At 46.6% G+C, this 25,103-nt stretch overlaps 1 protein-coding gene across 1 annotated transcript in view; it reads left to right on the top strand.

Annotated features, from left to right (window-relative positions):
• Positions 1 to 2,881: 2,881 nt before the first annotated feature.
• The window catches only part of LOC119460969 (kinesin-like protein KIF11), a 47,821-nt gene continuing 25,599 nt past the window's right edge, over positions 2,882 to 25,103 (top strand). The window contains exons 1-10 of the mRNA XM_037722131.2: positions 2,882 to 3,103; positions 3,239 to 3,395; positions 3,480 to 3,553; positions 12,756 to 13,014; positions 14,260 to 14,475; positions 14,752 to 14,818; positions 15,198 to 15,276; positions 18,269 to 18,461; positions 19,377 to 19,465; positions 19,927 to 20,014. Coding sequence (XP_037578059.1) covers positions 3,051 to 3,103; positions 3,239 to 3,395; positions 3,480 to 3,553; positions 12,756 to 13,014; positions 14,260 to 14,475; positions 14,752 to 14,818; positions 15,198 to 15,276; positions 18,269 to 18,461; positions 19,377 to 19,465; positions 19,927 to 20,014 — 1,275 coding nt within the window. The 5' untranslated portion in view covers positions 2,882 to 3,050. The remainder of the gene's footprint in view (positions 3,104 to 3,238; positions 3,396 to 3,479; positions 3,554 to 12,755; positions 13,015 to 14,259; positions 14,476 to 14,751; positions 14,819 to 15,197; positions 15,277 to 18,268; positions 18,462 to 19,376; positions 19,466 to 19,926; positions 20,015 to 25,103) is intronic.

Here is a 25,103-nt window from a genome sequence, read left to right as displayed (position 1 = left end):
CTAGGGTGAGGAAGTGGAAAAGCCCTCCGAGAAAGATGATACTGCGTCAAGATCTCGTGGAAAGTTAGGAGCGAGTCCCTGTACCTCCCAGCCCTTCGAATCCAGTCCCTTCGAATCCACCGGGACTGCTGCGGTGAGCGAAACCTCGCGCACGGTCATGGGCAAATTCATTGGCGTTGCGAATGTTGGGATGTACATTGGCCCCCATGTGGGCCGGGAACCGTTTTATGGTGTGAAACCCAGCTGCCCCCTCGCTGCCGAGGATGGCCGCTGCTTCCCGCGAGATTGAGCCAGAGGCGAAAGCCCTAGCTGCGGACCGCGAGTCTGTGAATATATTTGGACACGATGGGTCCTTCATTGCTATAGCGATGGCCACTTGCTCAGCCACCGTTGCCGAAACATTTCTAACCGAGGCAGAACATAGGAGTTTGCCAGTATGGTCGACCGAAACCACTGCGAAGCAATTGGAACGCCCGTACTGGGCTGCATCGACAAAGGCTGCGAGATCCCGACTATTATGCAACCAATTTCAATAAAGAATGGGCCCAAGCTATCCGGCGCCCTACATTGTATTGCGGGTGGGCATTTCTTGGAAGTGGAGCTACCGTAAACATGCCTCTGATTGAGGATGGTAGAGTCACTTTACGCTCGTTAGTCTCCGTAAGACTGCAGCCTATGGATTCCAGGATGCGCCTACCAGCCCGCAAGGACGATAGACGCACGATCTGAGCCATCTGCTGGGCTTCGATCACCTCCGAGAGGGGGTTATGCATGCCTAATTGTATGAACTTCTCGGTGCTGTTGGTGATAGGCAAGCCTAGAACTCGCTTTATACTTTTGCGCATTAGTGCATCGATTTTTGCCTCTTCCCTTTTGAACCACTGCAGCGCCGAAGCGGCGTAAGTGTTCGCTGAAACACCCTGTATATCACGTGGTCACAGAGACGGGCTCGTCATCTTCCACAGCTGGCTCCAAAGCCGCTGACCAGGCGGCATCGAATTCGAATGTATATTATTTATTTATGGTTCTATCAAGTACATTTAAATTCACGCAATAAAACAGCGCAGCTTCAAAAATGATTCAACACTAACTTGCCAAGCTTCGCATTTCACAGGCACACCATAAAATCTTTAACTGTAAGTCAACGCTTGCTCTTTTTTTGGCCACGACTTTGTAAGCTACTGCAGTAACATATGCAACTAGTTAACGTACACCTAAATTTCAGTAAATGAACTTTTTACATTTCAACCCCCTTGCCTCTGCAGATTGGAATCAAACCTGTGTGTGGCCTTGTGCTTTGTAGCAGTTAAAGGGACCTTAGTACACTAGATAATGTCTGTTCTCTTGTTTCTACTGTTACTCTGTGCAATAAAATGTGTTGCAGTACACACCACCATGTAGGCATTGAGAGTTGATTTGCAGGCTTTGAAAAAGCAAGAACAGGTACAAAGCTTACTAAACTCACATTTGGCGCCCCTCTTCAGAAACTTCGTAACTGAAAACTTATGGGAACGGCGCCGAGCAATGAGCGTAAGACCGTACACACGAGACATTAAGGCAAAAACAAGAGGGCTTACAACTAGAAGTCTGAGCTTCTTTATTAAAGCTCGCAATTACACGTGCCTGCAATGCAACACTAATTAATAATAATAAAAAAAATATTTCTTTAGTTGTCGACCTGGGCACGAAGTTTACTTTCGATCGCGATCGGCGTCGGATCTTGATAGAATTTTGGTAATACTGCGACTGGGCAAAGGTAACGACGCAAGGCTACACGAAGCGTTCGCTTGCCAAGGCTGGCCATAGAATAAAGAACTAGAATATACTTAGTGACGTAATACTCCCTCCTTCCTCCATGCTTGATTCAACGCCTCCTATAAAGTTTATTTAGGAGGCGTTGCTTTATTGCACATGTCACGTGGTCACAGAGACGCGCAAGGATCGGAGACAATGCATTTAAACAGGTGTTTACAAGCTCTCATTTGGAATAGCAGAATTCCGCTGCGCTTGATAAGCGTAGCAACCCTTCGGCAAAAACATGCATTAATATCAAATCTGCATATGCAAGATGGGAATGCAAAACATGGGTCGCACCAGTTTCGTCTCGTAAAGGGGCATTCTAGAGCACCGAGTTGCATTCGTTACACCGAGCTAATGACCGGTTGCAAGGCCATCGTGGCTGCAGTGGGCGTCCTGTACTTCTGTGAGGATGTCATCGTTCACGATGTAAACGGTGAGGGCCAAATGTTTTACAAGGATACGGCAAAGTCAAAAGATATATCTAGAGAACGAAAGCTGGTCGCGTGCACACGCGTACGCAACATAAACTTGGGTTCTCTTCGGCGCGTGTAGATGTTACGACATCATACCAGTGAGATCATCTCGGATCATCAAATGGCTCGGTTAAACCCACATGCCTCATTGCCTACAATACACCTCCAAAGTCTCACGTTCTCTTTCAAGCCGTGTTCTGTAAATTCTCGTTGCAGCACCAAACGATGATAAGTGGTTCTTGAGGGAAAGGGAAAGGTTGGCGCTATCTTCTGCAGCCCTTGAGGGAGGACGAAATACAGCACGTGATGTCAACAAACCTTTCCCTTGCCCTTCCCCTTTAAATCACCAGAAAATTAACAAGCGCCAAATAGCGACTTTATGTAAAGAATATATTTATGTTCAATAAATAGTATATGCCGGTTACTTTGTAAAAAAAAAAAGGTTTGAGAAAAACTTTTACATATACTGAAAAAAAAAATATTTTGGCTGTTTATCTAAAAGCCATTGCCATCAACAACACTGTATCACGTGGCTAAGTTGTGACCAATGGCAGATTGATGTTTTCCAGGTGAGAGTTTAAAACTGCAGTGGCAGTAGTGGCAGTGCCCGCCAGTTAGGCCAGTGTATACACTCTAGACCAGTGGCAGAGATAGCAGTGGCAGTGTTCGGCGGTGTCATTGCGCGTGCTGGAATTCTCGTGACAGCGTTCGGAAGTGGCGTGAACCGGCAATTTACGTTTGCAGTTTCACCAGAATTCTGACCTGTATCACAGGACCATGGCTTCGAGAAAGCTGGGTAACCAGCACATTCAAGTTTTTGTACGGTGCCGGTAAGCTTATGACCGTTTATTTTGTGCGTGGTGCGTCATATTCCATTCCGTTGCTTTGCAAAAGTGTGAGCGAGTGTTACGCGTTTTCCCTGTGGCTTCGTGCATTCTTAAAGTACAGCCCACACTTCTGTGTAGGCCCCCAAACTCGCTGGAGAAACGAAATGGGTTCATCAAAGCTGTTGAAGTTGTACCGGAAAGGAAGGAGGTACTTGTGAATGACCGGGTCGTTCCGGAGCGGAGCCTTCGCAAATCGTTCACATTTGACAAAGTATTTGGACCTGATGCAAAGCAGGTAAGCATGTACCTTTTTCTAGACCCTTACTGCTGTCACTGACTCCAATTGCTTGAAGCTTTATTTTGATTTTTTGTCGTGTAGATCGATGTGTACCGGGCAGTCATGGAGCCTACCATAGCCGAGGTCATGATGGGCTACAACTGCACCGTATTTGCGTGAGTGTTCTTGCTGTAGTTCCTTCCCATGTCTCTAGCACGGTGCTTTGGTCAACTTCGCTGGCAGGTCTTTTTTCTATTGCTACATCAATCGCACCCCTATTTGCTTGCGCCGATAATTTAGGCTGGGCCGGACACAATTTCATGAGACCCTTGACTTTCGAAATCCAAGACTTGTCTAAAAAGTATCCGACCTTATTTATTTTAAAGAAAAGTTCAGGGTGTGCAGGCTGGCCGCATTTTGCGATGTGGGATGAGCCTATGGTCCACTCAGACCTGGGTGCAGCAGACGAAATGCTTGCAATGCTGAAGACTTATGCAGATGCCCAAGCTGTCATCCAGTGAGGTAGAAAGACCTTGAACCCCATGTGTACAAACTGTAGCGAGGAAGAGAGACGCTAGTGGGTTCAGCGCTACTGGTTCAAAACGCTAGTGGGTCGAGCGCTCTTGATCGGCAACGGCTCTCGTGCTTGAAAGCTGTTACTGCGCTGACCGTTGACGTTGCGCTGCTCCAAGCTCTGCCGAATAAACACCTTTACAATTGGTGGAGGTGCTGGGTAACGACTTCTGCGTAGCTGAGTGGTACAGCCGTCGGGATCTGTCGGGGCCTGGTCATGGACTTCAGCGTAGCTGTGAGGTGCAGCCGCCGGAACATGCTGGTGGTGCTCAGGCAAAACCTCGTGCAGTTCTTGCGCTATGACGCAGCGAAGCGGAGGCGCAAAACTCGGCGTTGGTGCGTTCACTGGCTGCGGTTGTGCAAACTCCATCAATGAGATTTGCTGGGCAACTTCCTCGCGGACGAACGCCTTCATCTCTGCGAGCAAAGTTGTCTGGTCGGACATGGCAGCCAAACCAGCGATGTGTTCGTCACGCGGTAGAGATCGACGGGTCAGTGATCGCTGCCTGCGGAGTTCTTCGTAGCTCTGGCACAGCGTAATAATTTCGGCCACAGAGCGAGGATTTTTGGCCAGCAACATGTTAAAGGCATCGTTTTCAATGCCCTTCAGGACGTTTTGGATTCGATCAGACTCCGCCATGGTCGAATTGACTTTCAGGCATGGTCCACCTCAAGAACTGCTCAGCGATCGCGGATGAGTCTTCCTGACGGAAGTAGTTGAAGCCATTCTCAAAGAGTGCCACATTGTTCATCGCACAACTACGGCGTACCACCCTCAAACAAATGGCCTCGCGGAACGCTTCAACCGTACGCTCGGTGATATGCTTTCAGTGTACGTCGCCTCCGACCACACGAACTGGGACGCCATCCTACCCTTCGTCACCTACGCGTATAACACCGCTACGCAGACCACCACTGGGTTTTCACCCTATTTCTTACTCTATGGCTGGCACCCTTCACACACCATCGACACAATTCTGCCGTACCGGCCGGATGCATCCGAGTTTGTGCCTATTTCTGCCACGGTCAGACATGCGGAAGAGTGCCGCAACCTCGCTCGGGCCTTTACTACTGAAGATCAAGAGCGCCAGAGGAGCACTCACGGTGACGCCACTTCCACGGTCACCTTCGATCCGGGAGCGCTCGTGTGGCTCTCAGTCCCCCTCACTGCCCCTGGCCTCTCAAAACTGGTTCCGAAGTATGAAGGCCCTTATCGTGTCATCGAACGTGCATCTCCTGTGAACTATCTAATAGAACCAGTAGAGCCATCTTCAGACATGCGCCGCCGTGGACGAGACATTGTCCATGTCGACCGTCTAAAGCCCTATTATGACCCCCTCATCGTCACGAACTGTTAGGTTGCCGGACGGCTCCCTTATCGCTCCCGGGAGTGATTGTAGCGAAGAAGAGAGACGGGGCTAGTGGGTTCAGCGCTACTGGTTCAAAACGCTAGTGGGTCGAGTGCTCTTGATCGGCAACGGCTCTCGTGCTTGAAAGCTGTTACTGCGCTGACCGTTGACGTTGCGCTGCTCCAAGCTCTGCTGAATAAACACCTTTACAAACCATATGGAGTCGTTAGGGTAGGTCCTTCTGATCATTGACCCATCTAAGTGCTCCGCGTAAAGCATGTAATTTATGTTTTTAAAAAGGAAGGTAACTACCGATCGCAGCATGCCACTCGGCGAAGTTTTCAGTCGCCCCTGACCAGGTGACGCAATTTGACCATATAATGTCAGTTGGGTGAGCTATCTGATTGCATGCCTAGGGTGAACAAACGTTCGTAATAGATGAAATGTTATTTTATTTGTTTTTATAAAAAGAGACGGAAAGAGAATGCACAAGGACAATGTATCGCTACACTCATGCACTTCCGGCACACGGCAAGTGTCGTCTGCTTGTGTTGCAACGCGCTCCATGTTGACGTGGTCTGTGTTCGTCTCTATTGGTCTTTTCACGGCGATGGTTTGCCTTTGCGTTGTGGGCTGCGATCGACGTAGCGATCGGAGACATGTCAAGCTGTGACGTCGTGTCTCTCTGCAAGGCAAACATGCGAGCGAAGTGGCTGCAGTGCTGCTTGTCGGTATGTGATTGGCACGAGTATCTATATGTTTGCAGCCGTCACTTCACACCGAAGGATTACTATATACCCCAATAGTGTTTCGCGTGTCTGGTATTCGGGTAAATGCAAGCGCAAGCTGACTGTGCCTGGGCGTCTTACGGCATGAGTGGAGGCACAAACGTGCATGGAGGGATGAGGCTGAACCCATTAAATCGGGCAGTGGCATACGCCACCTATAAACATATTTTGTACTTTGTGGTGGGTGAAATTTCACCCCTGCCTTGATTTTAGCCACCAATCAGATAAACTCCGTTTGGTTATTTCTACCCGCTTAAAGTCTATTTTGCCTTCACTGTCCCTAAACACCAATGCTTTGAAAAAATCAGCCCCGTTGCTTTGCACTATAGGGTTAAGCCCTTTACAGAAAAGTATTAGGTGTTCAGCCGTTTCCTCTTCCTCTCCACACGCACTGCACAACGTACTTGGTACTTGACTCGGTACATCTTAGTCCACAATACTTCCGTCCTGGCTTCAAACAACAAAGAGCTGCCCCTAGAACTATCATAGATATTTTCTTTTGCAATTTCTTGCTTGAAAGTTCTGTTTGTTTCCAGTGGTGATTTCGTCCGCATCCCTGTTTTCCATAGACCGCTCTCTGTTTCTTTAACCTTTTTCTTAACTGCTGTATCCTAGTTTACACCCCTCCTGCAGTCCAAATATTTTATTGACAATTTTCTGGTCAGCTTCCTCCATTTTGTGTCAACATTCCTCATCTACAAATAACTGAAAACTCTCCTTGCCCACTGCTTTTCTGCTATTTATCTCAATCGCTCCTCAAATTCTATCTTGCTGCTAGCTTCCCTGCCCTCGAATGACGTCCATCCCATGTCAGCCTGTACCCCCTGATTTGGTGTATTTCCGTGTGCTCCCAGAGCCAGTCTACCCACCCCTCGCTGCTTAACTTCCAACCTTGCTCGAACCTCTGATCTCATGCACAGGACCGCATTGCCGAAAGTCAAACTAGGGACCATCACCCCTTTCCAAATCCCTCTCACCACTTCGTACCTATTGTAATTCCACAGTGCCCTATTCTTCATCACAGCTGCATTCCTGCTACCTTTAGCCGTTACATATTTTTCATGTTCCGTTAGGTACTCAGCCTCATTGTTTATCCACACTCCAAGATATTTGTACTTATCCACTACCTCCAGCGTAACCTCCTGTATCCTATGCTCGTTGCCCTGATTATCATTAAAGATCATGACTACCGATTTTTCTTTGCTAAACTTCAAACCTAAGCTATCTCCCTCTTTACCACAGATGTCCATTAATCTTTGCAAGTCTTCCTTGCTGTCAGCCATAAGTACAATGTCATCCGCGTACATCAGTCCTGCTAATATCTGCTTAATCCATTCTCCTTGCTTGAAAAAAAGGAAAGGTTGAAGCCAAGTCCGCTCCTCTCTAATTTTTTCTCTAATCCTTGTGAATACAGCATGAACAACAGAGGTGACAGAGGGCACCCCTGCCTGAGCCACTGCTGTATCTCTATAGGCCCAGATACCTGGTTTTCCCATTTTATAAGCACCCTGTTACTTTTATAGATATAGATTATAAGATTAATTACTCCATCTTCCACATCTAGAGTGCCCAGTATGTCCCACAAATCCTTTTTGGATTACACTGTCATAGGCTCCCTTGATATCCAGAAATGTGAGCCATAGGGGCCTGTGTTCGTTTTCTGCTATTTCAATACACTGCGTCAATGAGAACAGATTATCTTCTAACCTTCTTTGTTTCCGGAACCCATTTTGTAGTTCCCCCAGCCCCTCCTCGCTCTCCACCCATCCCTGCAGTCTGTCCTTTATAATCTGCATCACCGCCCTGTAAACCACTGACGTCATTGTTGTGGAACGGTAGTTGTTTATGTCGGCTGTCACAGCTGTCCCCGATTCGTCGGCGGCGCGAAGTCGATCGACGGGGTGGACAGCTGGTTGGTCGTTCCGTACTCAAGTGAGCACAATGTAAAGAGTCAGAGTCTGGAGTAAACAAAAAAACAGATATTTATCGACAGATAAATATCCACAATTAATAAAATAAAAAAAAGACACAAGACAGACTCACACCTGAACTTCATATAACACAATGATGACAGAGAAATATGATGGGCAATTAATCAATACATACACATATGAAACAGGGTGGGATAAAATATACAAGAATAACGCCTAACAGCATTTCACTAAAGCAAAGTCAAAAGAAATCAAAGTTCAAAAGAAAACAAACGATGTCATACGCGTGGCCGGGCAGCAGCAGCAAGTCCATAAACCATGACGTCGGTGCACAAAGCTTTCCCGAAGAATGCTGGCGGTCCGATCTTGTCGAGGTGGATGCGAATTGCTGGGCTGGGTTTCCCGGGAGTCTTGATTTGATGTCTTCTCTCCAGCAGGTTGAGCTAACTTGAGGCGAACTACCGTGAACTTCGTTGCAGACGCTGGTTTGACGTCTCGTACGTCAACTAGTTACTTGGAGTTCCGACGTGGCTAGGCGGCCCAGGCGATGCTGGACGGCGCTAGCCCCCCCTAACGGCTTCTCAGCAGCGCATAGGTTCAGCTTCTAGACTCGTCAGCAGGGCCCAAAACCTGCGCTTAAATAGCCTCTCCTTTCTCTAGTTCCCTATGTAGATGTATAGTGTATTGAAATAGCAGAAAACCAACACAGGCCCCTATGGCTCACATTTCTGGATATCAAGGGAGCCTATGACAATGTAATCCAAAAAGGATTTGTGGGACATACTGGTTTTTGGCGGCCGTTAATTGGCGTCAAAAACCACTCGAACTCTCGAAAATATGCCGCTCCGTGACATCGGCTTTGTCCCCCTTTCCCTTATATATGCTCATCCTGCTCAGTCTCTACCCGTCGGGGGCTTTACCATCCATTATCATTTTGCTCACTGCCTCTCTTAATGCTTTCTTAGATTTTGGGCCCAATGTCTTTATTAACTGCAGGTATGCAGAGTTCTCCTAATTAATTCACGGCTCCTAGTTCCCAAAGTTCTTGGCCGCGGCCTTTTCACCATGTACGAAAAATGGCCGATTCTCCTCTCTCCCAAGGTCAAGGGCCAAGGTCGAGCCCGGCACTACCACACGGACGTGCACGCACACCTTGTGGTCCGTAATCGGCGTCTCGAATCGAGATGGCACCCCGTGAGGCCACGACGCCTTTGACACCCGTAATTCGGCGTGTCGCTAATCAGAATTATACGCCGCATAGTGAGTGCACCACGTTTTTGGCGGCCGTTAATTGGCGTCAAAAACCACTCGAACTCTCGAAAATATGCCGCTCCGTGACATTGGCTTTGTCCCCCTTTCCCTTATATATGCTCATCCTGCTCAGTCTCCACCCGTCGGGGGCTTTACCATCCATTATCATTTTGCTCACTGCCTCTCTTAATGCTTTCTTAGATTTTGGGCCCAATGTCTTTATTAACATAATTGGGATGCCATCATGACCTGTCGACGTGCTACTAGGAACCCTCTTCTCTGCCCTTTCCCACTCGCTTTGTTCAAGTGGAGCCACTGCACTAACCAGTCTATCCTCACCAGATTGAGCACATGCTACGTTTCGTTCTTAAAATTTTTCTGTCATCATTGTTATATGTTTCATTGCCTCATCTCCTCCTAGCCGAACACCTTGACCTGTAACTATAAACCTCTGCTCTAGGCTAGTCTTATTACTCAAGGAGTTGAGATGTTTCCAAATTTTCTTCGCTGCTTTTCTATCCTTTTTGTTTACTTCTGACAACCATTGGGTTCCCTTTCTTCTAATCTTCTCATTGATCAAATGGGATGCTTCCCTTCTACAGTTTAAGAAGTTATCCCATTTTCTATATACATCAGCTTCTGGTTCACCCCTCTGCTTTGAATATCTGTTCCCTGGATGCTTCCCGACGTTTCTCTATGGCCTTCTTAACCTCCTCATCCCACCAGCTCTTGGGTTTACGTCTTCTGTTCTCTTTGGGCCTGACTCGTACCTTAGAAAGCTCTAGCTCAAATAGCCCTGTTCAATTTGCATATGTCCATTCTGTTTTAGTATCCTCTGAAATTACTTCCTCAATTTGTTGGGTTGCTATTTCCAGCTGCTTTTCCGAGTAAAATATCCCCACCTGGTTGTTCATCTTGCCTCCTACCTACTTTCATTTCTCTTCTAAACTCGCCTTAATGTTTGTGATCACTACCTAGGCTTCTGGAGCCATATTCATCTATGTTCATTACCTTTAGCCTATCATGGATCCTATGCGACATTAGTGCATAATCTATCGTCGACTGCAGGCTCCCTACCTCCCATGTTATGTGCCCTTCACACTTCTCAGTACTGTTGCATACAACTAAGTCATGCCTTTCGCATATCCAGCATCATGTTGCCTGTTGAGCCGGTGTACCCGTCCATGTCTTCTATGTGTGCGTTCATGTCTCCTAGTATAATAATCTCGCACTCTCCTAGCTCATTAATGTCACTTGATATGCATTCCAGCATTTTTTTGTTTTCCTCTTTGGCATTTGCTCCTGTCCACAAGCCAAGGAGTGTCTGCTCTCCTGCCACTTTCACTTTTAGCCATAAATGCTCCTTGCATTCCTGTTTGACCCTTTGCCAATTCATACTTTTATGAATGAATGCCCCAGTTCCACCCCCTTTTCTGCTGCCCTCATTTCTATTGCAATATTCCCATGCATAGTCACGATTACAGGGTGGTTGCTCCATGTCCCTAAGATGTCTCCACAAACACGTATACCATCAGCTTTTCCTGCCTTAGTTGCTTGTCTATCTCCTCCCACTTCAGCCTATTCCTGCCACCTTGCATGTTAATATACCCTATGTCAGAATAACCTTGCCCCTGGTGCTTACGTCTATTTCTTCTCCTAGCAACTCTAGTTTTCTTAATCTTGGGGCCTCTCTGGGTCCATGTTTGTCTACACTGGTGGCCTCAGGGCTCTGGGTCCCCCCAAAAAAGCCGTAGCTTGGCGCCCTATCCTACTACCTACCCTCCCGCCCGTGGCATCACTGTAGTGAATGCCATCCTGTGCAAAAGGGTGGGAGCCAGACTCGTACACGTCCCGGTTTACATCCATTGCGCCGTACCCAAGTGGTCGGCTCAGACCCCCTAATGACCTGGTTAGCCACACTCCTTTCCATCCCACTAGCCTGGCCCTGGGATTGTGCGTATGGTCACATGCACCTTCGCAGAGGCTTCTCTTGAGTTTACGCAACCCAACCTCTGTCTCTTTAGGTTCAGGCTCCTTCCTTTCAGCACATTGTTGACACCAGCATGGATAACGACCAGATTTTCGTGCTCCATGTTGTCCCATACCACCTTCTGAGCTTTTGCCATTGTGTCAACCATGCACTTCCCTGACTGGGGAAGCACGGCCTGGACGGTGCAGCCACCTGGTGGCACAGTTCAACCAAACACAAACTAATATAGCAGTAATCAAGTGTATTCTACTTTGCTGCTGGTGTAAATTTTTGGCAGGAGCGTAATCATGAACATTGTTTTTCTAAATGTTGAAAATGTTTTATACTTAGTTACAGCGATATTATCAATTTCTTTGGCTGGTTAAGCTCTGCACCAACAGGTGGCTGGACCATGCCAACTGATCAGGCAGCTCACATACGTCTGCGCTAAAGCTCCTTCATTACAGCAATAAGAGTCTGGAGGAGTTTTAGTTTTCGCCTCCACCCATCCATCAAAATGCCCTGCTCGCCTGTGGTTAATGGAATACTGGACACACTCGGCTCTGTGACAGAATGCTCGCAACGCACGCTCCTTCGATAGCTCTCGCTTGGGATCGACTGCCAGGTGGCTGGCAGAGAGGTTGGAGAGGCTTCGTGCGCTGGCTCCAAGACAACCGGATGTAGATGACGCGGCGTCCCATCATGACGCAGAGCCAGTGAAGGTGGAGCTTAGCCCCAATAGCTCGGCGAAATCGTTGAGGAGAAAAAGCATGGCTATGTAGGAGGGTAACTTGTAATCGTCTGTAGCTCTCTTAAAGGGCAGCTGAATCACGTTTCGAAAAAAAAGTGAGCTTTGAACAAATTATTATAGTTTTTTGCCCCCTGAATACGAAAATGATAGTTTAAGAGGCCAGAAGTCACCGCAAGTTGCTTTAATTTAACAAAAACAAGCCGCAGCTGCTGCGTCTGCGGGAGATGCTGCGGGTCAATTAACGGGCTCTGATGGCGAACACGATCGTGACGTCATCTTGGGTATCCGCGAGGAGCGTGATTCGAATAATGCGCTCACGTCACCCTGTATTGACGTCATCGTCGCGCTCGGTCTTTCGCCGCTACGCTCGGCGTGCGAAGGGGGCGGAGCTTCAATGAAAGTTTAAAGCGCGATTGTGGTGCTGCTACGCGCATAATCAAGAAAATAACTGCAGGAGTTGAGTTATACTGTGTCAGTCTTCCAAACCCCTGTAAATCTTCGAATTCTAAAACCTCTTCAGCTTCCCTTGAATACGAGATGCTTCACACAAATTGTGGTCCAAATGTTTTACTGTAGCTGTACCCTATGCGTCTTCAAAATTTGTCCGAACCGTTTTGGAGACAGGTCAACTGCAACGAAATTCTAGACTGCGTAAAAAGCACCGTTTCAGATAATTTAGACTTACATCAGGGTCTCTTGAAAATTTTACGCATGAAATGCGAGTGGGCGTTAGTAATAGCTTTTGACCTCTCGCTTTTGATTTCAGATACGGTCAAACGGGCACTGGCAAGACCTTCACTATGGAAGGTGAAAGATCAAACGTGAACCTGGGCTGGGCCGACGACCCCTTGGCTGGTATCATCCCACGTACACTGCAGCAGCTGTTCGAAGAGCTTCAGTCCCAGGACCTTGAATTTACAATCAAGGTGTCCTTCCTTGAGTTGTACAATGAGGAACTCTTTGACCTGCTCAGTGCACATGAGGACACGTCAAGACTCAAAATCTTCGAGGACTCCTCTCGAAAGGTGCGGGTGGCTTCTTGATTAGCGTTTCCAATTTTGGCACATGTAAATATCAAAGATCGCACAAAGTGTGCATTGTCCTGAAATTGTGTCCTGAAATGGCTGCATTATTCATTGGCTAGTTCAAGCACTCCTTGAAGCTTGGGAAACTATGCAACAACATCCACTGCTTCAGGTGTTCTTTCAGTGTGTGTAAAGCCTTGTGTTACTCCTTAAAGCTGCTTTATCTGATGCAAAATCTGTATCGTAAGCCTTGACTGATGAACTGGACACCTGAGCATTTGCAATTTGAGGGCATGTTCTAGGTTTGTGTATATTCTTAATTGTACTCCTAGGCCCATATACTGTTGAGTTGTTTACTGTTAATTGTAATTGCAAATCCATTCAAGTGTAACTCTAGGCAGTTTGTCATGTTGAGCAACGTTTGACAGATATTTGAGCGCTTGGGTACAATGGGACAATGCTATACTTGGTAAACCTGAGTTTCACAGCCCCAAGCTACAAATTTAAATACTTGCTTAGTGCCATGTGTATTAAATAATGGTCTCTTAGGTATTTCCCACATGGAGAGAAAGCTCTTTTCAAAGTGCACGGCCAGTTGTGAATAATCTTTTGTAACATGTTATTTGCTTTTGTTACTTGTACTCAATTTTAACTGAGCCCATGTTAGAAAATAGTACTTTCCTAATTCTGTAGCTCCATGGAGCTGCAGTCTGTGGCAGCCCACTACTGTACTGCTTCCCTTATTTAAAGGTTGCTTAGTTCCCACCACTGTAGCTAGAATTCTAAGCCTTTGTCTGTAGTCCTTTGACAAGATGAGAATTAATGCACGTATCGCTTTTCTTCACTGTTTCCTTTTCGCTTTTTCTCAAACGAACATCAGCTTCAAAAACATTTGAAAAGCAACTAACAAGGCACAGAAGCTAGAAAAGTATTGAACTGCCCCTGTTCCTTGTGTCCGGTGCTTTCATCTAGGAGAAACTAAACAATAATGAAGTTGTTTCCCTTGCATTTTTATTCTAAGTTATCATTGGCTGAAGCTTAAGCACTCTTATATTTCATATGCATTGAACAAGTTTCCTTGCTTTTGTTTATGTGCAGCTGATTACCTGCAAACAATGTTAATCACACTTAAACGTTCACTTCCAGCAAGCATGGGGCAGTAAAACGCTGATGCAGGACATTGTACTTCATCTTCAATGCAGGAAAATCTTGCCAGATCTCACAGCTTCTTTCGTACATTTTCAGGGTTCTGTCATAATCCAGGGCCTAGAGGAGATCACGGTGCACAACCGTGAAGAAGTGTTCTTCATACTCCAAAAGGGGGCTGCAAAACGTCAAACTGCAGCTACACTTCTCAACGCGACATCTTCACGTAGCCATACTGTCTTCTCGGTTACCGTTCACATCCGCGAGACTACAGACGATGGCGAGGAGCTGGTGAAAACCGGCAAGCTCAACCTCGTGAGTAATAGTGCAACCAATTTTAGAAGCATCAAGCTTCATGCGGTTCACTTTCTTCATTTATCGTTAACAAGGCGTTATTGTCACTAGCAATTTCTCCTTGTGTGATCTGTGCAGCTGTTGCCTTTTCCATCTGATCATAAGTGTCGCGTAATATCTACGATGTGCTAAGCATGTGCCAGGTGTTTTGTTCCCATGTTGCTCACCATCTGCTGTTTAGTTTTGTGTTGGCACACTGCATTAACAATCTTCTTTGTGATCCTATTCTGCACCAAGGTTGACCTTGCGGGGAGCGAGAACATTGGCCGCTCTGGGGCAATTGACAGGAGAGCACGTGAAGCAGGTAAGTTGTTTTGTGAACACCTAGGGAGAGTTTGCTAAGCTCTGACCATCAGAGCAGCATGATTCAGTATGTGTTCTACTGACTTATTCAATTTTTGTAAAGTTCTTAGAAGAGTAATATTAAAATGAAGGCTGCAAATAGCATCTTTTTTTGATGAGCAATTCTAGTTGTATTATTGTATGCACTTATAATTGTGGTGCCATGACCGTCATCCTATGAAATGACATTTTATATTTTATATGGCAACATCTTTTGTTTTTCTTAGCAGCTGATCTTCATTGTGGCAGGCCTCAACATTTATGTGCATTGTTACTAGAGAAGCGTGTTCATCATTTGGATTCACAGCTTGTGTTAATTGGCGTTTGCATTTTTTTCGCAGGCAACATCAACCAGTCTCTCCTTACGTTGGGTCGTGTCATAACTGCCTTGGTGGACAAGGGACCACACGTTCCGTACAGGTATATTTCTGGCCACGTTTTTTAACATCGGGGGTTTTTATCTGTGCTGGTTCTGCTGGTTCAGTACAGAGACCATCTTGGGGAACATTTTTAATCTTGATGCATCATGTACAAATGTAAGAAGGTGCAATGATTGTTTATTAAAATTTCCTCCTCGCCATTGGTGTTCAAAATACAGTAAATCCGCGTTTCTACGTAACAATATGTACCTGCTTAATAAGTACTTCCGGTTTAATATATAGTCGCGATAAATTTCCGCCACTGTCGCAAACTAATGTCTTGGCTGACAGCTTAAGCCGTAGTCGCTTAACGCATGCCAAACGGTTAGTACGTAGTAGTTACTTCATTTTTGGCGCGCGAAATCAACAAAATGTCAGTGGCGCTAACCATAGATAGCGAAATTGCGGTGCGCGGACATTTGCTGGGCTGCAGTCGCCTCCCATAGTGACGTCAAAACATGGTAGCCATGACGTGTATCCAGTGCCCATAACTTCTAACGCTTCCACATCGTGGCCATTAGTGATGACGTGGATGATGGCCCTTCTTTATTCGACGCAACTAGTGCGTTGACAGTCATGCAGGTTCTTGCAGGGAAGTGTGGGGCCTTATGGAGAAACTGGCTTGAGGCCTTGCAGAGTTTGAGGATGTCGTCGTGGCTGCGAGGTTGCCACGGCGGCAATTTAAAATCAGATTTTTTGCGGCTTGCTTGCAAATAAAACTTATCTGTACGCCTGTTTGAGTGAGAATTATTTTTTTTCGCCGGTAAGTCTTTAGCCGCACATATGCCATTGTCGGCTAATTAGTACATTGCTTACTTCATACCTGATGCACGTTTCCTACCGACTATACGTTTTTACTGAGGTTTTACTGATAGCATGTTTAACTGGCTCCACTCCGAAACTTTGTATCACGCATGGTTTTCCTTCATAAGATGGGCTAATTTACAAGCTTCCTGGAGTCTTCGACTGTGTCAGCCTATACCTGTAATTGCCCAAGCTTGGCTAAAATATGTGTTCAATAGGGGAGCTGTAAAATTTCTTGGTTTAGGGCAGTTGTGAGCGTAAATGGAGGTTCCAGAAGGGATTGATCCTGTTAGGCAAGACACTATTAATGCAGATAAATTATGGCAATTGATGGCACTTGTGTAGGCAAACTTCTCATTGCAATCAGTCGCCTCAGTGCCACTACATCAGGGAAGGCTTTGACAAGCAGCCATGGCAGGTCCTAGTGCAGTGTGCCATGAGCATGATCAGAAATTGTATATTGTGACGTCATGGTAGGAGACGAGAAACCCAGTGTACAGCACGGATGACAGATCTTTATATGAACAGTCAATGCGACGTCTCTATCGTCTGGAAGAACTTCTCTGCATATTTATTGCGCTCCCTTCGCCGCATCAATTTTTCTTTAAGTGCACTTTCGTCTTTTGTCACAAAAAAAAAAAAAAACTCTGGAGGAATAAGGTTTCTTCACTGTGCCATTTACAAAAAAGCTGCGAGGATTATGTGTGTAAATTGTAAATTCATCATATCAAATTAACCTAACCTCGAGTATGCGTTTGCTATCTGGGACCTAGAATCATTTCACGTCTCGGTGTCCGTCATCAAATTTTTCTGTTTGAACTGGTCACCTACACAAACTGTATTTATCGTCCCGCACTGGTCGTCAATGGGTCATTCCACGCAAGCTGCACCAACCTTAGCACTGCAATCCCTGCGATTTCTTTCTAAAAATTTTGGGCATTTGCGTACATAAAAAATATTTTTCCTCGATTTTCACCGGCTCCAGCACCACCTGAACTTTCTTGTAACGCACGAGGGTACGCACCATCAAATGCACATATTTTCGTGCAATACTAACCTCTTTTATGATTCATTTATACCCAAGAGTATTCGCGCTTAATATATTACATTTCGTGAAAGTAGTCGCTTTGAAAGTCCTAACTTGTGGTTACATTTAGCGAAAGTCCACAGATGTAGTGGGGGGTAGCATAAAGACACACACACACATTCACACTCACTCATTCAGTACTGGAAAAAGACCGACCATCACGCAGTCGGTGCGAAAGTGACAATCTACAGAAGCAATTTTCATTCACAACGGAAATTTGTACATAACGAGTGAAAATAGATTCCAGAAGATCCAAACCATTGTGGAAATTAACCACCACGGCTGCGTCTTTTTCTTTTTTTAACCTTGGCTGTGCATGTCTACAAAGAGTGAACAAAATGTCTAGCCCCAAAAACACTGCATTCAAGCCCTTTATTACAAATATTTCACCGGCAGCAGATGGTCTGCCGTCATGACGAACGAGTCGAGTGACACTGCTCTTATGTCAGTCCACTCAGGCTTGCACAGAAGTGGTTTACTCATGCAAAAGGAATACCTGCTCGGAAAATTGAGTGGAATACTTGTACTTACCTGTGGTCATTAGGAAACCTGAAAAACTTTGCAGAACTGGAATTTCCTGTGTTCGAACACCACAGAGCCGCGCAACACATATGATGCCCCGATTTAGCCATCTTCGTCTAATGCTTGGTCGACCTGGTTTCCTGCGTCTTCTGTTCGTTGCACGCCTGATCAAGCTTCTCTGTCTTATCTTTCCCATCTTCACACTTGCGACGACAACCGAAGTAGACGACCAAGCATGATCTGACTTGATATCGCTGGGAGAGTGGCAAGGGTGAGCGGAGGATGCACGAAGACAACCACTTCCCATGCTCTCGCCCCATTTAAAATTCACAAAAAGAGAAATAAGAAAAATAACTTAGTATGTCTGGCAACCGCTAGGAGCGCGCACATTCCTTGAAACCGAAACTAGCTTTACTTTTAGGGGTCTGGTATGGTACTGTTCTGACAAGAGCTCCAACTAGCTTACAGAGGTTGCAGTAGAGCACTTACCTATGGCAACATTTGTTGCTGCTGTGATACTAAGGAATCAATGTTTGCAGATTGTTAGGTGTGAAATACAATTGTCACCTTCTTATTGCAGGGAAAGCAAGCTGACTCGACTCTTGCAGGACTCTCTGGGTGGCCGCACAAAGACTTCCATCATCGCGACCATCTCGCCTGACATGACCAATCTGGAGGAGACATTGAGCACCTTGGACTATGCTCATCGGGCCAAGAACATCACCAACCGTCCAGAAGTGAATCAAAAGATGACCAAGCGGGCACTCATCAAGGCAAGACTTGCTTATTTTTCGTCCTCTGTAATTTTCCTTCCCGTTTCTACATGGACCTGGCTGTAGCAAACGAGTCCCTCTGCTTTGTCTTGTGTGGCACTTGCCCGTTTCTTCAGCTTTTACAGACCTCTCGCTATTGTCGCATAATATCCTCTTATACATAGTCTAAAATATGTGTTGCCTTCTTGCTTAAGTAGTGCTTATTCCTTTTTGTTTCACTATTCTTTACATACCCTTTTGCTGCTAACTTTGCGAGCATTCCTTCGCTGCAGTTGTTTCGAACTCTTTCCTTCACCTGCTTTTACAGTTACGGCTGTAGTACGCTGTTCCTGATTAGGTGCATGTTATGCTGTGCCTGTTCAGGCTGCATAGTGACACAGATACGTACAAAGCATTGCCACATGACAACTGGTGTATTTGAATCATTGTGGCTCATTGGCAGTTCTTCCAAAGGAGCAAAGATTGCACTTCACAAACTTGAATTCATGCAGTCTGTATTTAACATTTGAAAAAAAGAAAAAAACTTTACAGGACCCGAGAAGAGCGTCGAAATTCGTGCCATGTTGAGCTGGTGAGGGAACTTCCAAGGCGGTGCTGCTGCTCTTAGTTTCTTTTTTGCATCTTTTCTGGCTTCTCATGCTAAGATTGGAGTTTTCTTTAGCACTGTAGAAGGGTAACGTTCTAATGCAGCTTGAATTGCATCTCTTTAGTGTTCACCTAAGGCTTGAAACGACTTCACTGTAGTAGCGATTAACTAGTAGTATTCACCACTTTTGAGCCTGCAGTGTCTGACTTGTGACGCAAATTACTTGCGAGAGATTTCATACACGTTTCCTGTTTTTTTTTTTTTTTTTCCATTTGCAAAACACTCTGCTTTCGTTCCACAGGGCTCAGAATATTGATTTTTAATTGCAGGAGTACACCGAGGAGATTGAGCGTCTCCGAAGAGACCTGGCCGCAACCAGAGATAAGAATGGTGTTTTTGTGGACCAGGAAAACTACAGGTACCTTTTTTTTTTTTTTTTTCTCGTGGAGGTGTGGCATTTCACGGTTTCCTTGCCTCTCTTGTCTCTAATGGTAGATGGGTAAACCAAGATTTCTAAATTGTTTGATGGTTCTGTTTCAAATAGACACTTTATGCTAGCAACATTTCCTGCTGAAGCACTGGTGGTGTTTGTTATCGTGTAACAAATCTCAAGAAATATTGCCTTCATTTGTAACAATTGTAATAACTTTGACAGCTGCACTTCAGCTAGCATTCTTTCTGTAACCTTTTCTGTGTGCATGTTGCATTTTTAGGTAGCTTTAATTGCAAGGCTTAAGGTGACCTTGCTTTTTTACTATTGTCGTTGTGCAAGTTAAGATGCTCAGTGCTTTCCCTCGTATTTGAACACTAATTTATTCCAGCATTTCGAGCACTGCTTTCCGTAAATGCTAAATTTTTACACTTGTACTTCTTTGCAAGGACCATGGAGCTGAGGCTCACCAGCCAGTCGCAAGACATCTTGGAAAAAGAAGCGCAAATAGAGTCCCTAAATGCAAAGCTTCAGACAGTGAGTTACATTCTCTCAATGCTCTTTTCTTTTTCTTCTACAGTAGCCCATTCAGGTTTTGTAGTGGTCCTCAAAAACTCGTAACCTTGTGACAATGTCGACTATTCCATTTCTCTCTGCTAAGATTAGATTTCACTTGGACATCTGGCCATAAAGTTGGTGGCTGTTCACTTTCAGAATCCTTTTTTTATGCCTTCTGGGGTCTGAAACATGCTCTTGGGACAAAGGGACGGCACAGTAGTGCAGACAATTGCAAAGGCATTTCTATTGCACCTTTGATACACCAATGCCAGCTAACTGAATTAAGTTAAACCTGCTTATAACGAACCTTCATATAACAAATTCCTGGATATAACGAAGTTTTTCTATTCCCCGCCGTTACTCCATAGAAGCACATGTATTTGAGACCTCTCGAAATAATGAATTTTTCCCGCTGACAACCTAGAGATTTTGCCCCAAATTTTGTCATTTTTGTGCGAGCAGCAACCAGAAGCACCTTTGCAGACAACATCACGCTCTGGGCCACCAAGGGCTCCCTCGCACAAAAGGAGACGACCCTTCAAGAGGCCGCGACGGCCGTGGAGAGATTTGTGGCAGCGAGCGGGATGTGTTGCGCGCCCGAGAAGTCCGAGGTGATCCGGGTGCACGGAGGAGGAATCTACAAGTCACCCGACCATATCGAACTCTATCTAGAGGGCCACAAGATCACGGAAAGCAAAAAGACTAGGATTCTGGGTTTTTGGATACAGAGCAACTTGAAAGCCTTTCACACCATACAAACCCTAAGGTCCACCACCAACCAGATCTCGCGGATTATCGAACAAATAACAAGAAGCCGCAAGGGTATGCGAGAAAAGGACACGCTCTGCCTCGTCCAGGCTCTGGTGATCAGCAGAGTAACCTTTAGCATGCTGTATCACTACGACTCTCTAAACAAACGCGACCAAGAACAAGTCGATGCCATCATCAGAGGCACGTACAAAACGGCCCTGGGTCTCCCTGTTATCACCTCAAACGAGAAGTTAGCGGCTCTTGGGATCCACAACACCTTCGCTGAGCTGTCGGACGCGGTTATGGCTTCGCAAAAAGCCAGACTACAGAACACGGCGGCGGGCAGAGCCATCCTCAACCGGACCGGAACGGCAACGGAGCTTCGTGCCCTCAATGGGCAACGATCACTCCCGCCTGAGGTCAGAAGCAAGATTACGGCAAACCCCATACCAAAGCACATGAGTCATGAACTCCACGAAGGACGATGCAACGCACGGGTCGACAGACAGCGCCGACAATTCAAGAGTGACCCGTACGTAACGTACGTGGACGTGGCGGCGTACCCTACAGGAGGCCTCTTCGCGGTAGCCGCCATGAACGGGAGAGACAACTCCTTAACCCTCGCGGCCTCCGTCAGGGCAGAGACCCCATCTGCGACTGAGACCATAAGCCGCGGCACTAGTAATAAAGCAATATGACAGGGTGGGCAGGGAAGTTCATGTTGTTACCGACTCGCAACAAGCCTGCCTCAACTTTACCAACAGACGAACACCGGTGCTGGCGGCTCAGCTTCTAGGCACGAGGCTGCAAGAATCCCATCAAATCACGTGGACGCCGGGTCACGCAGGACTGGAGGGGAACGAAAGGGCGAACGGGGGGCCTTAGCTTGAGCGCTAATCAACCGAGCGGGGCAAAACCAATCATCTCATCAATCCCAACCCTTTACCTTTGTGCCCCTGCCATCAAATTACTGCGACCGACTCGAGATCCAGCGACTCAACCGCAGGATTTTTCCTCCCCCTCACAAAAAGCTCAGCACTGAAGAGGCAATAGCCCTCAGACTTATGCAAACAAACACATTCCCAAACCTACACAGATACAGCAAAATATACCCACAAACGTATCGCGGCATCTGCCCCTGGTGCTGGCGACACACGCCCTACACTCTTTCACATCTCGTGGGGGTGCGCGGGCAAACCTCAACATTTAAAGACGCCTAACATCGTCATTTGAGCGGTGCGAGGTACAGCTGACCGGCGATATCTTGGCGGGACTAAGAAGCTCTCGTCCAGCAAGTACGTCGAGCAGCCATGGCCAGTGGAGTCCTGGAATGAGGACACCACCCACTCGTCCTCGAGATCAACGATCTCGATGGTCTAAATAAATGTTTTTCTCTCTCTCTCTTTTGCGCCGCTACGGAATGCGAAGCGAGCGCACGTGTGTTGCGCAAGCGTGAGCGAGGCAAGCCTGCATCCCTCGACCTGGCGATCTTGCCGTCGCGGGCGTCACCTTTCCCCCTCCCTTCATTCAAACTTGATCCTGCTGCTTGCTGCAGCTGGCCTAGCCCGCCAAGCCGGCACTCTCCTTTTCCAGTTGATGTTGCCGACGAGCTGGCAGACGCTGTGACAGATCACACTCGATGAGCACTGACACGTGCTGTCAAATGCTGGCGGCGTGTGGAAGCGCCGCTGCATAAACGAGCGAAGTGACCTTAGTGCTGGTGTCTATCGCTTCAACGCAAACTGAGTTACGTGCCACCGACGCACCTACACTGCCTGACTCTGCCCCAACGCAGATCGTTTTAAAGATAAGGCCCGCTCGACCGTGCGCCGCCACACAGTACGCAGTTGATGCCAGAGAACGCTGCCTGCTATCCCTCCCCCTTCGCTCCCTCACCGGTGCCTCGAGCACAACGGAAGGCGCGCTTCCTCCCTGCTTTTCTTTCTTGCGCGCGTGAGATTTAGACGTGGTCGTCGGCTCCCCTCGCACGTTTTTTTATCGCACATACAGCATACGGCGTGCGGCGACTGCGTTATTGCCATTGGACTTTGCACGGTACATCTATGAGCCAAAATCAAATTTAGGGCCACAACGCGTCATAGACACCATCTTTAGATAGCAAATACGGATCTCAAGGGCCATACTTTTGCTGGCGAAACCGAAAATACGTCATAGTTGTCGCCCCCGGCACTTTGGGCGGCCAATGCCATCGTCAAGCCACCAAGCCAAGCGATATGAAAAGTCAAAATGGCCGCTTGGGCCGGCGCGGGGTGGCAGTTCGCAACATATGATGCGGGAACGGTCCCACAGTTGCGACGCAACAGCGGGGTTACCAATGCATTGGGTTCTATGGGAGCTGTGCCGGGACCGGCCGAAAACGACGTCACAGCTTGGAAAACGCCGCACTCGGGAAGGTAACAGCGGGGTTCTACTGTAACACTATATGACGCTACAACGCCATCGTGACACTCGCTCTTCATTTCCGATGCCTCGTGCTTGTGCGAAATGACACGTGTCCACGCATCCAGTACCTTGTGTGACATTCCAAGGATGAGTGCTTCGACGAAAACGGGTGCGCGTTACAATCGAAGGCGCGTTAGAATCGAGTAAATACAATAAGTGTTTCTTTTTCTAATGTTCATGCCGAACCTGCATATAACAAAATCCTCTTTATAATGAAGTTTTTCGGGAATTTGTCCATTACGTTATGTCCAGGTTTAACTGTACTACCAATGGAATATGCCGATGGGAGTTCGACAAATTGAGGAAGCCCGACTGACCGCGCCATGTTTTCAAGCGAAAATGTTCGCCCCCATGCTGGGCACCAACTCCTATAATCGATTGAGTTCGTCCATCCTGGTGTGCCACTCCGAAGGGTTCAGTAGGACAGTCTCGCGAAGCATGCCTGCGAGTGTGTGAAGCGTCCGCACACTCTGCTGACCCCGAGCCAAAGCGAAATAGGCTACTCCCTTTCCAACCGTGTCACCCTGCCATTAGGTGGTGTTAGCAGCGCAACACTGTTGTAATATTCTGCAATATCACACATCGCTGGCGGCACTTAGCTATGCTGCGAAGCCGGATTACAGGAGATGCGAGAGCCTAGTGGGGAAAACATTGGGGGACCCGTGAGAGTAGAGCGTCCCCACAGCGTTTGTCATTCATGTGTTATATATTAATGAGTTGAAGCTAGTAAACATGATGTTGCTTTGGGTTTTGATTACACTTTCTTTGCTTTATCAGTTTTTGTCAAAAATTTTTGGTTTTTCAAGGAATTTTAAGTAGTACCTTAGCTTATGCTAGTAAAAATTGTTGGATTTTCTTGACCATCCCCTTCCACTTAAATTTATCCATGATAATGAAAGCTTGCATCTGTATTTGAAATGACATACAGTCAATCCTTGACGTAAAAAAACACGGTTATACCAAACTGTTGGATTTAGTGACTGAAGTGTCCAAAATGACGTTATTATGATGAGCTTTGACTGTATATTTGTTTTGTTGCTGCCAGTGGCAAGTATAGCATGGCCTCTACAATATGTGCTAGAGCACATTAATTTCGATTATTGTTCACAATACAGTCAACTTCAGTAAATTAGATCATCACAGGACCAATGACACTAGCTGAATTATCTGGCGAGACGAACTAAACAAGCAGAAAAAATTCCGAAATGCGCCATTGATTCACTTGGCAGTATTTGCCTTTAAAGTTAGCTTTGCTGCAATACAGCCGTCCTATGCAGTTAATAATACCAAGCGAGGAAAGCTGCTACTGTTACGGGACAAAGCATATGTTCCTTAATTTACACACGCTCATCGTCGTCTTCGGACACAAGCCTTCAGTTTTAGAGCCTCGCTCTTTTGTTGGGTTTAAGTCTCCCTTCAACTTTCTTTTTTTTATCTTAGTCTTCCTTTTCCCTAGCCTTCCCAAGACACAGATGGTTTTCCTCCACTTCTCGGTGCACAGTGCATGCGCGTGTAATTCGGGAACGTGTACAAGGACCTGGTAATAATCAGTCTCGTATACAAGACACGCATGACAGGAGAAACGAGGGCTCAAATCGCTACAGCAACGTCGGAAAGAGCTCAGAATGACTGCCAGTATGCTTATTAGGTGTCTAGGTGCTCTTGCTGTGACCGAAGATACTAGCATGTACAGTGGCCTCTTTCTATTCTTGGCATGCTTCACTGCATAACACGGCTATATTGTGGCGAAGCTGATCAATTAAGTTGGACCACTTTGAAGGTCGAAATAACGGAAGCTTGGGCTCATAGGAATGTATGGAAACTGGCCGGGACCGAGCGGGGTTGAATTGGCATA

This window comes from Dermacentor silvarum, chromosome 8 (genome assembly GCF_013339745.2).
Source record: "Dermacentor silvarum isolate Dsil-2018 chromosome 8, BIME_Dsil_1.4, whole genome shotgun sequence".
Classification (NCBI taxonomy): domain Eukaryota; kingdom Metazoa; phylum Arthropoda; class Arachnida; order Ixodida; family Ixodidae; genus Dermacentor; species Dermacentor silvarum.
The sequence above is the reverse complement of the archived record's forward strand: the minus strand, read 5'-3'. Positions and strand labels throughout refer to the sequence as shown.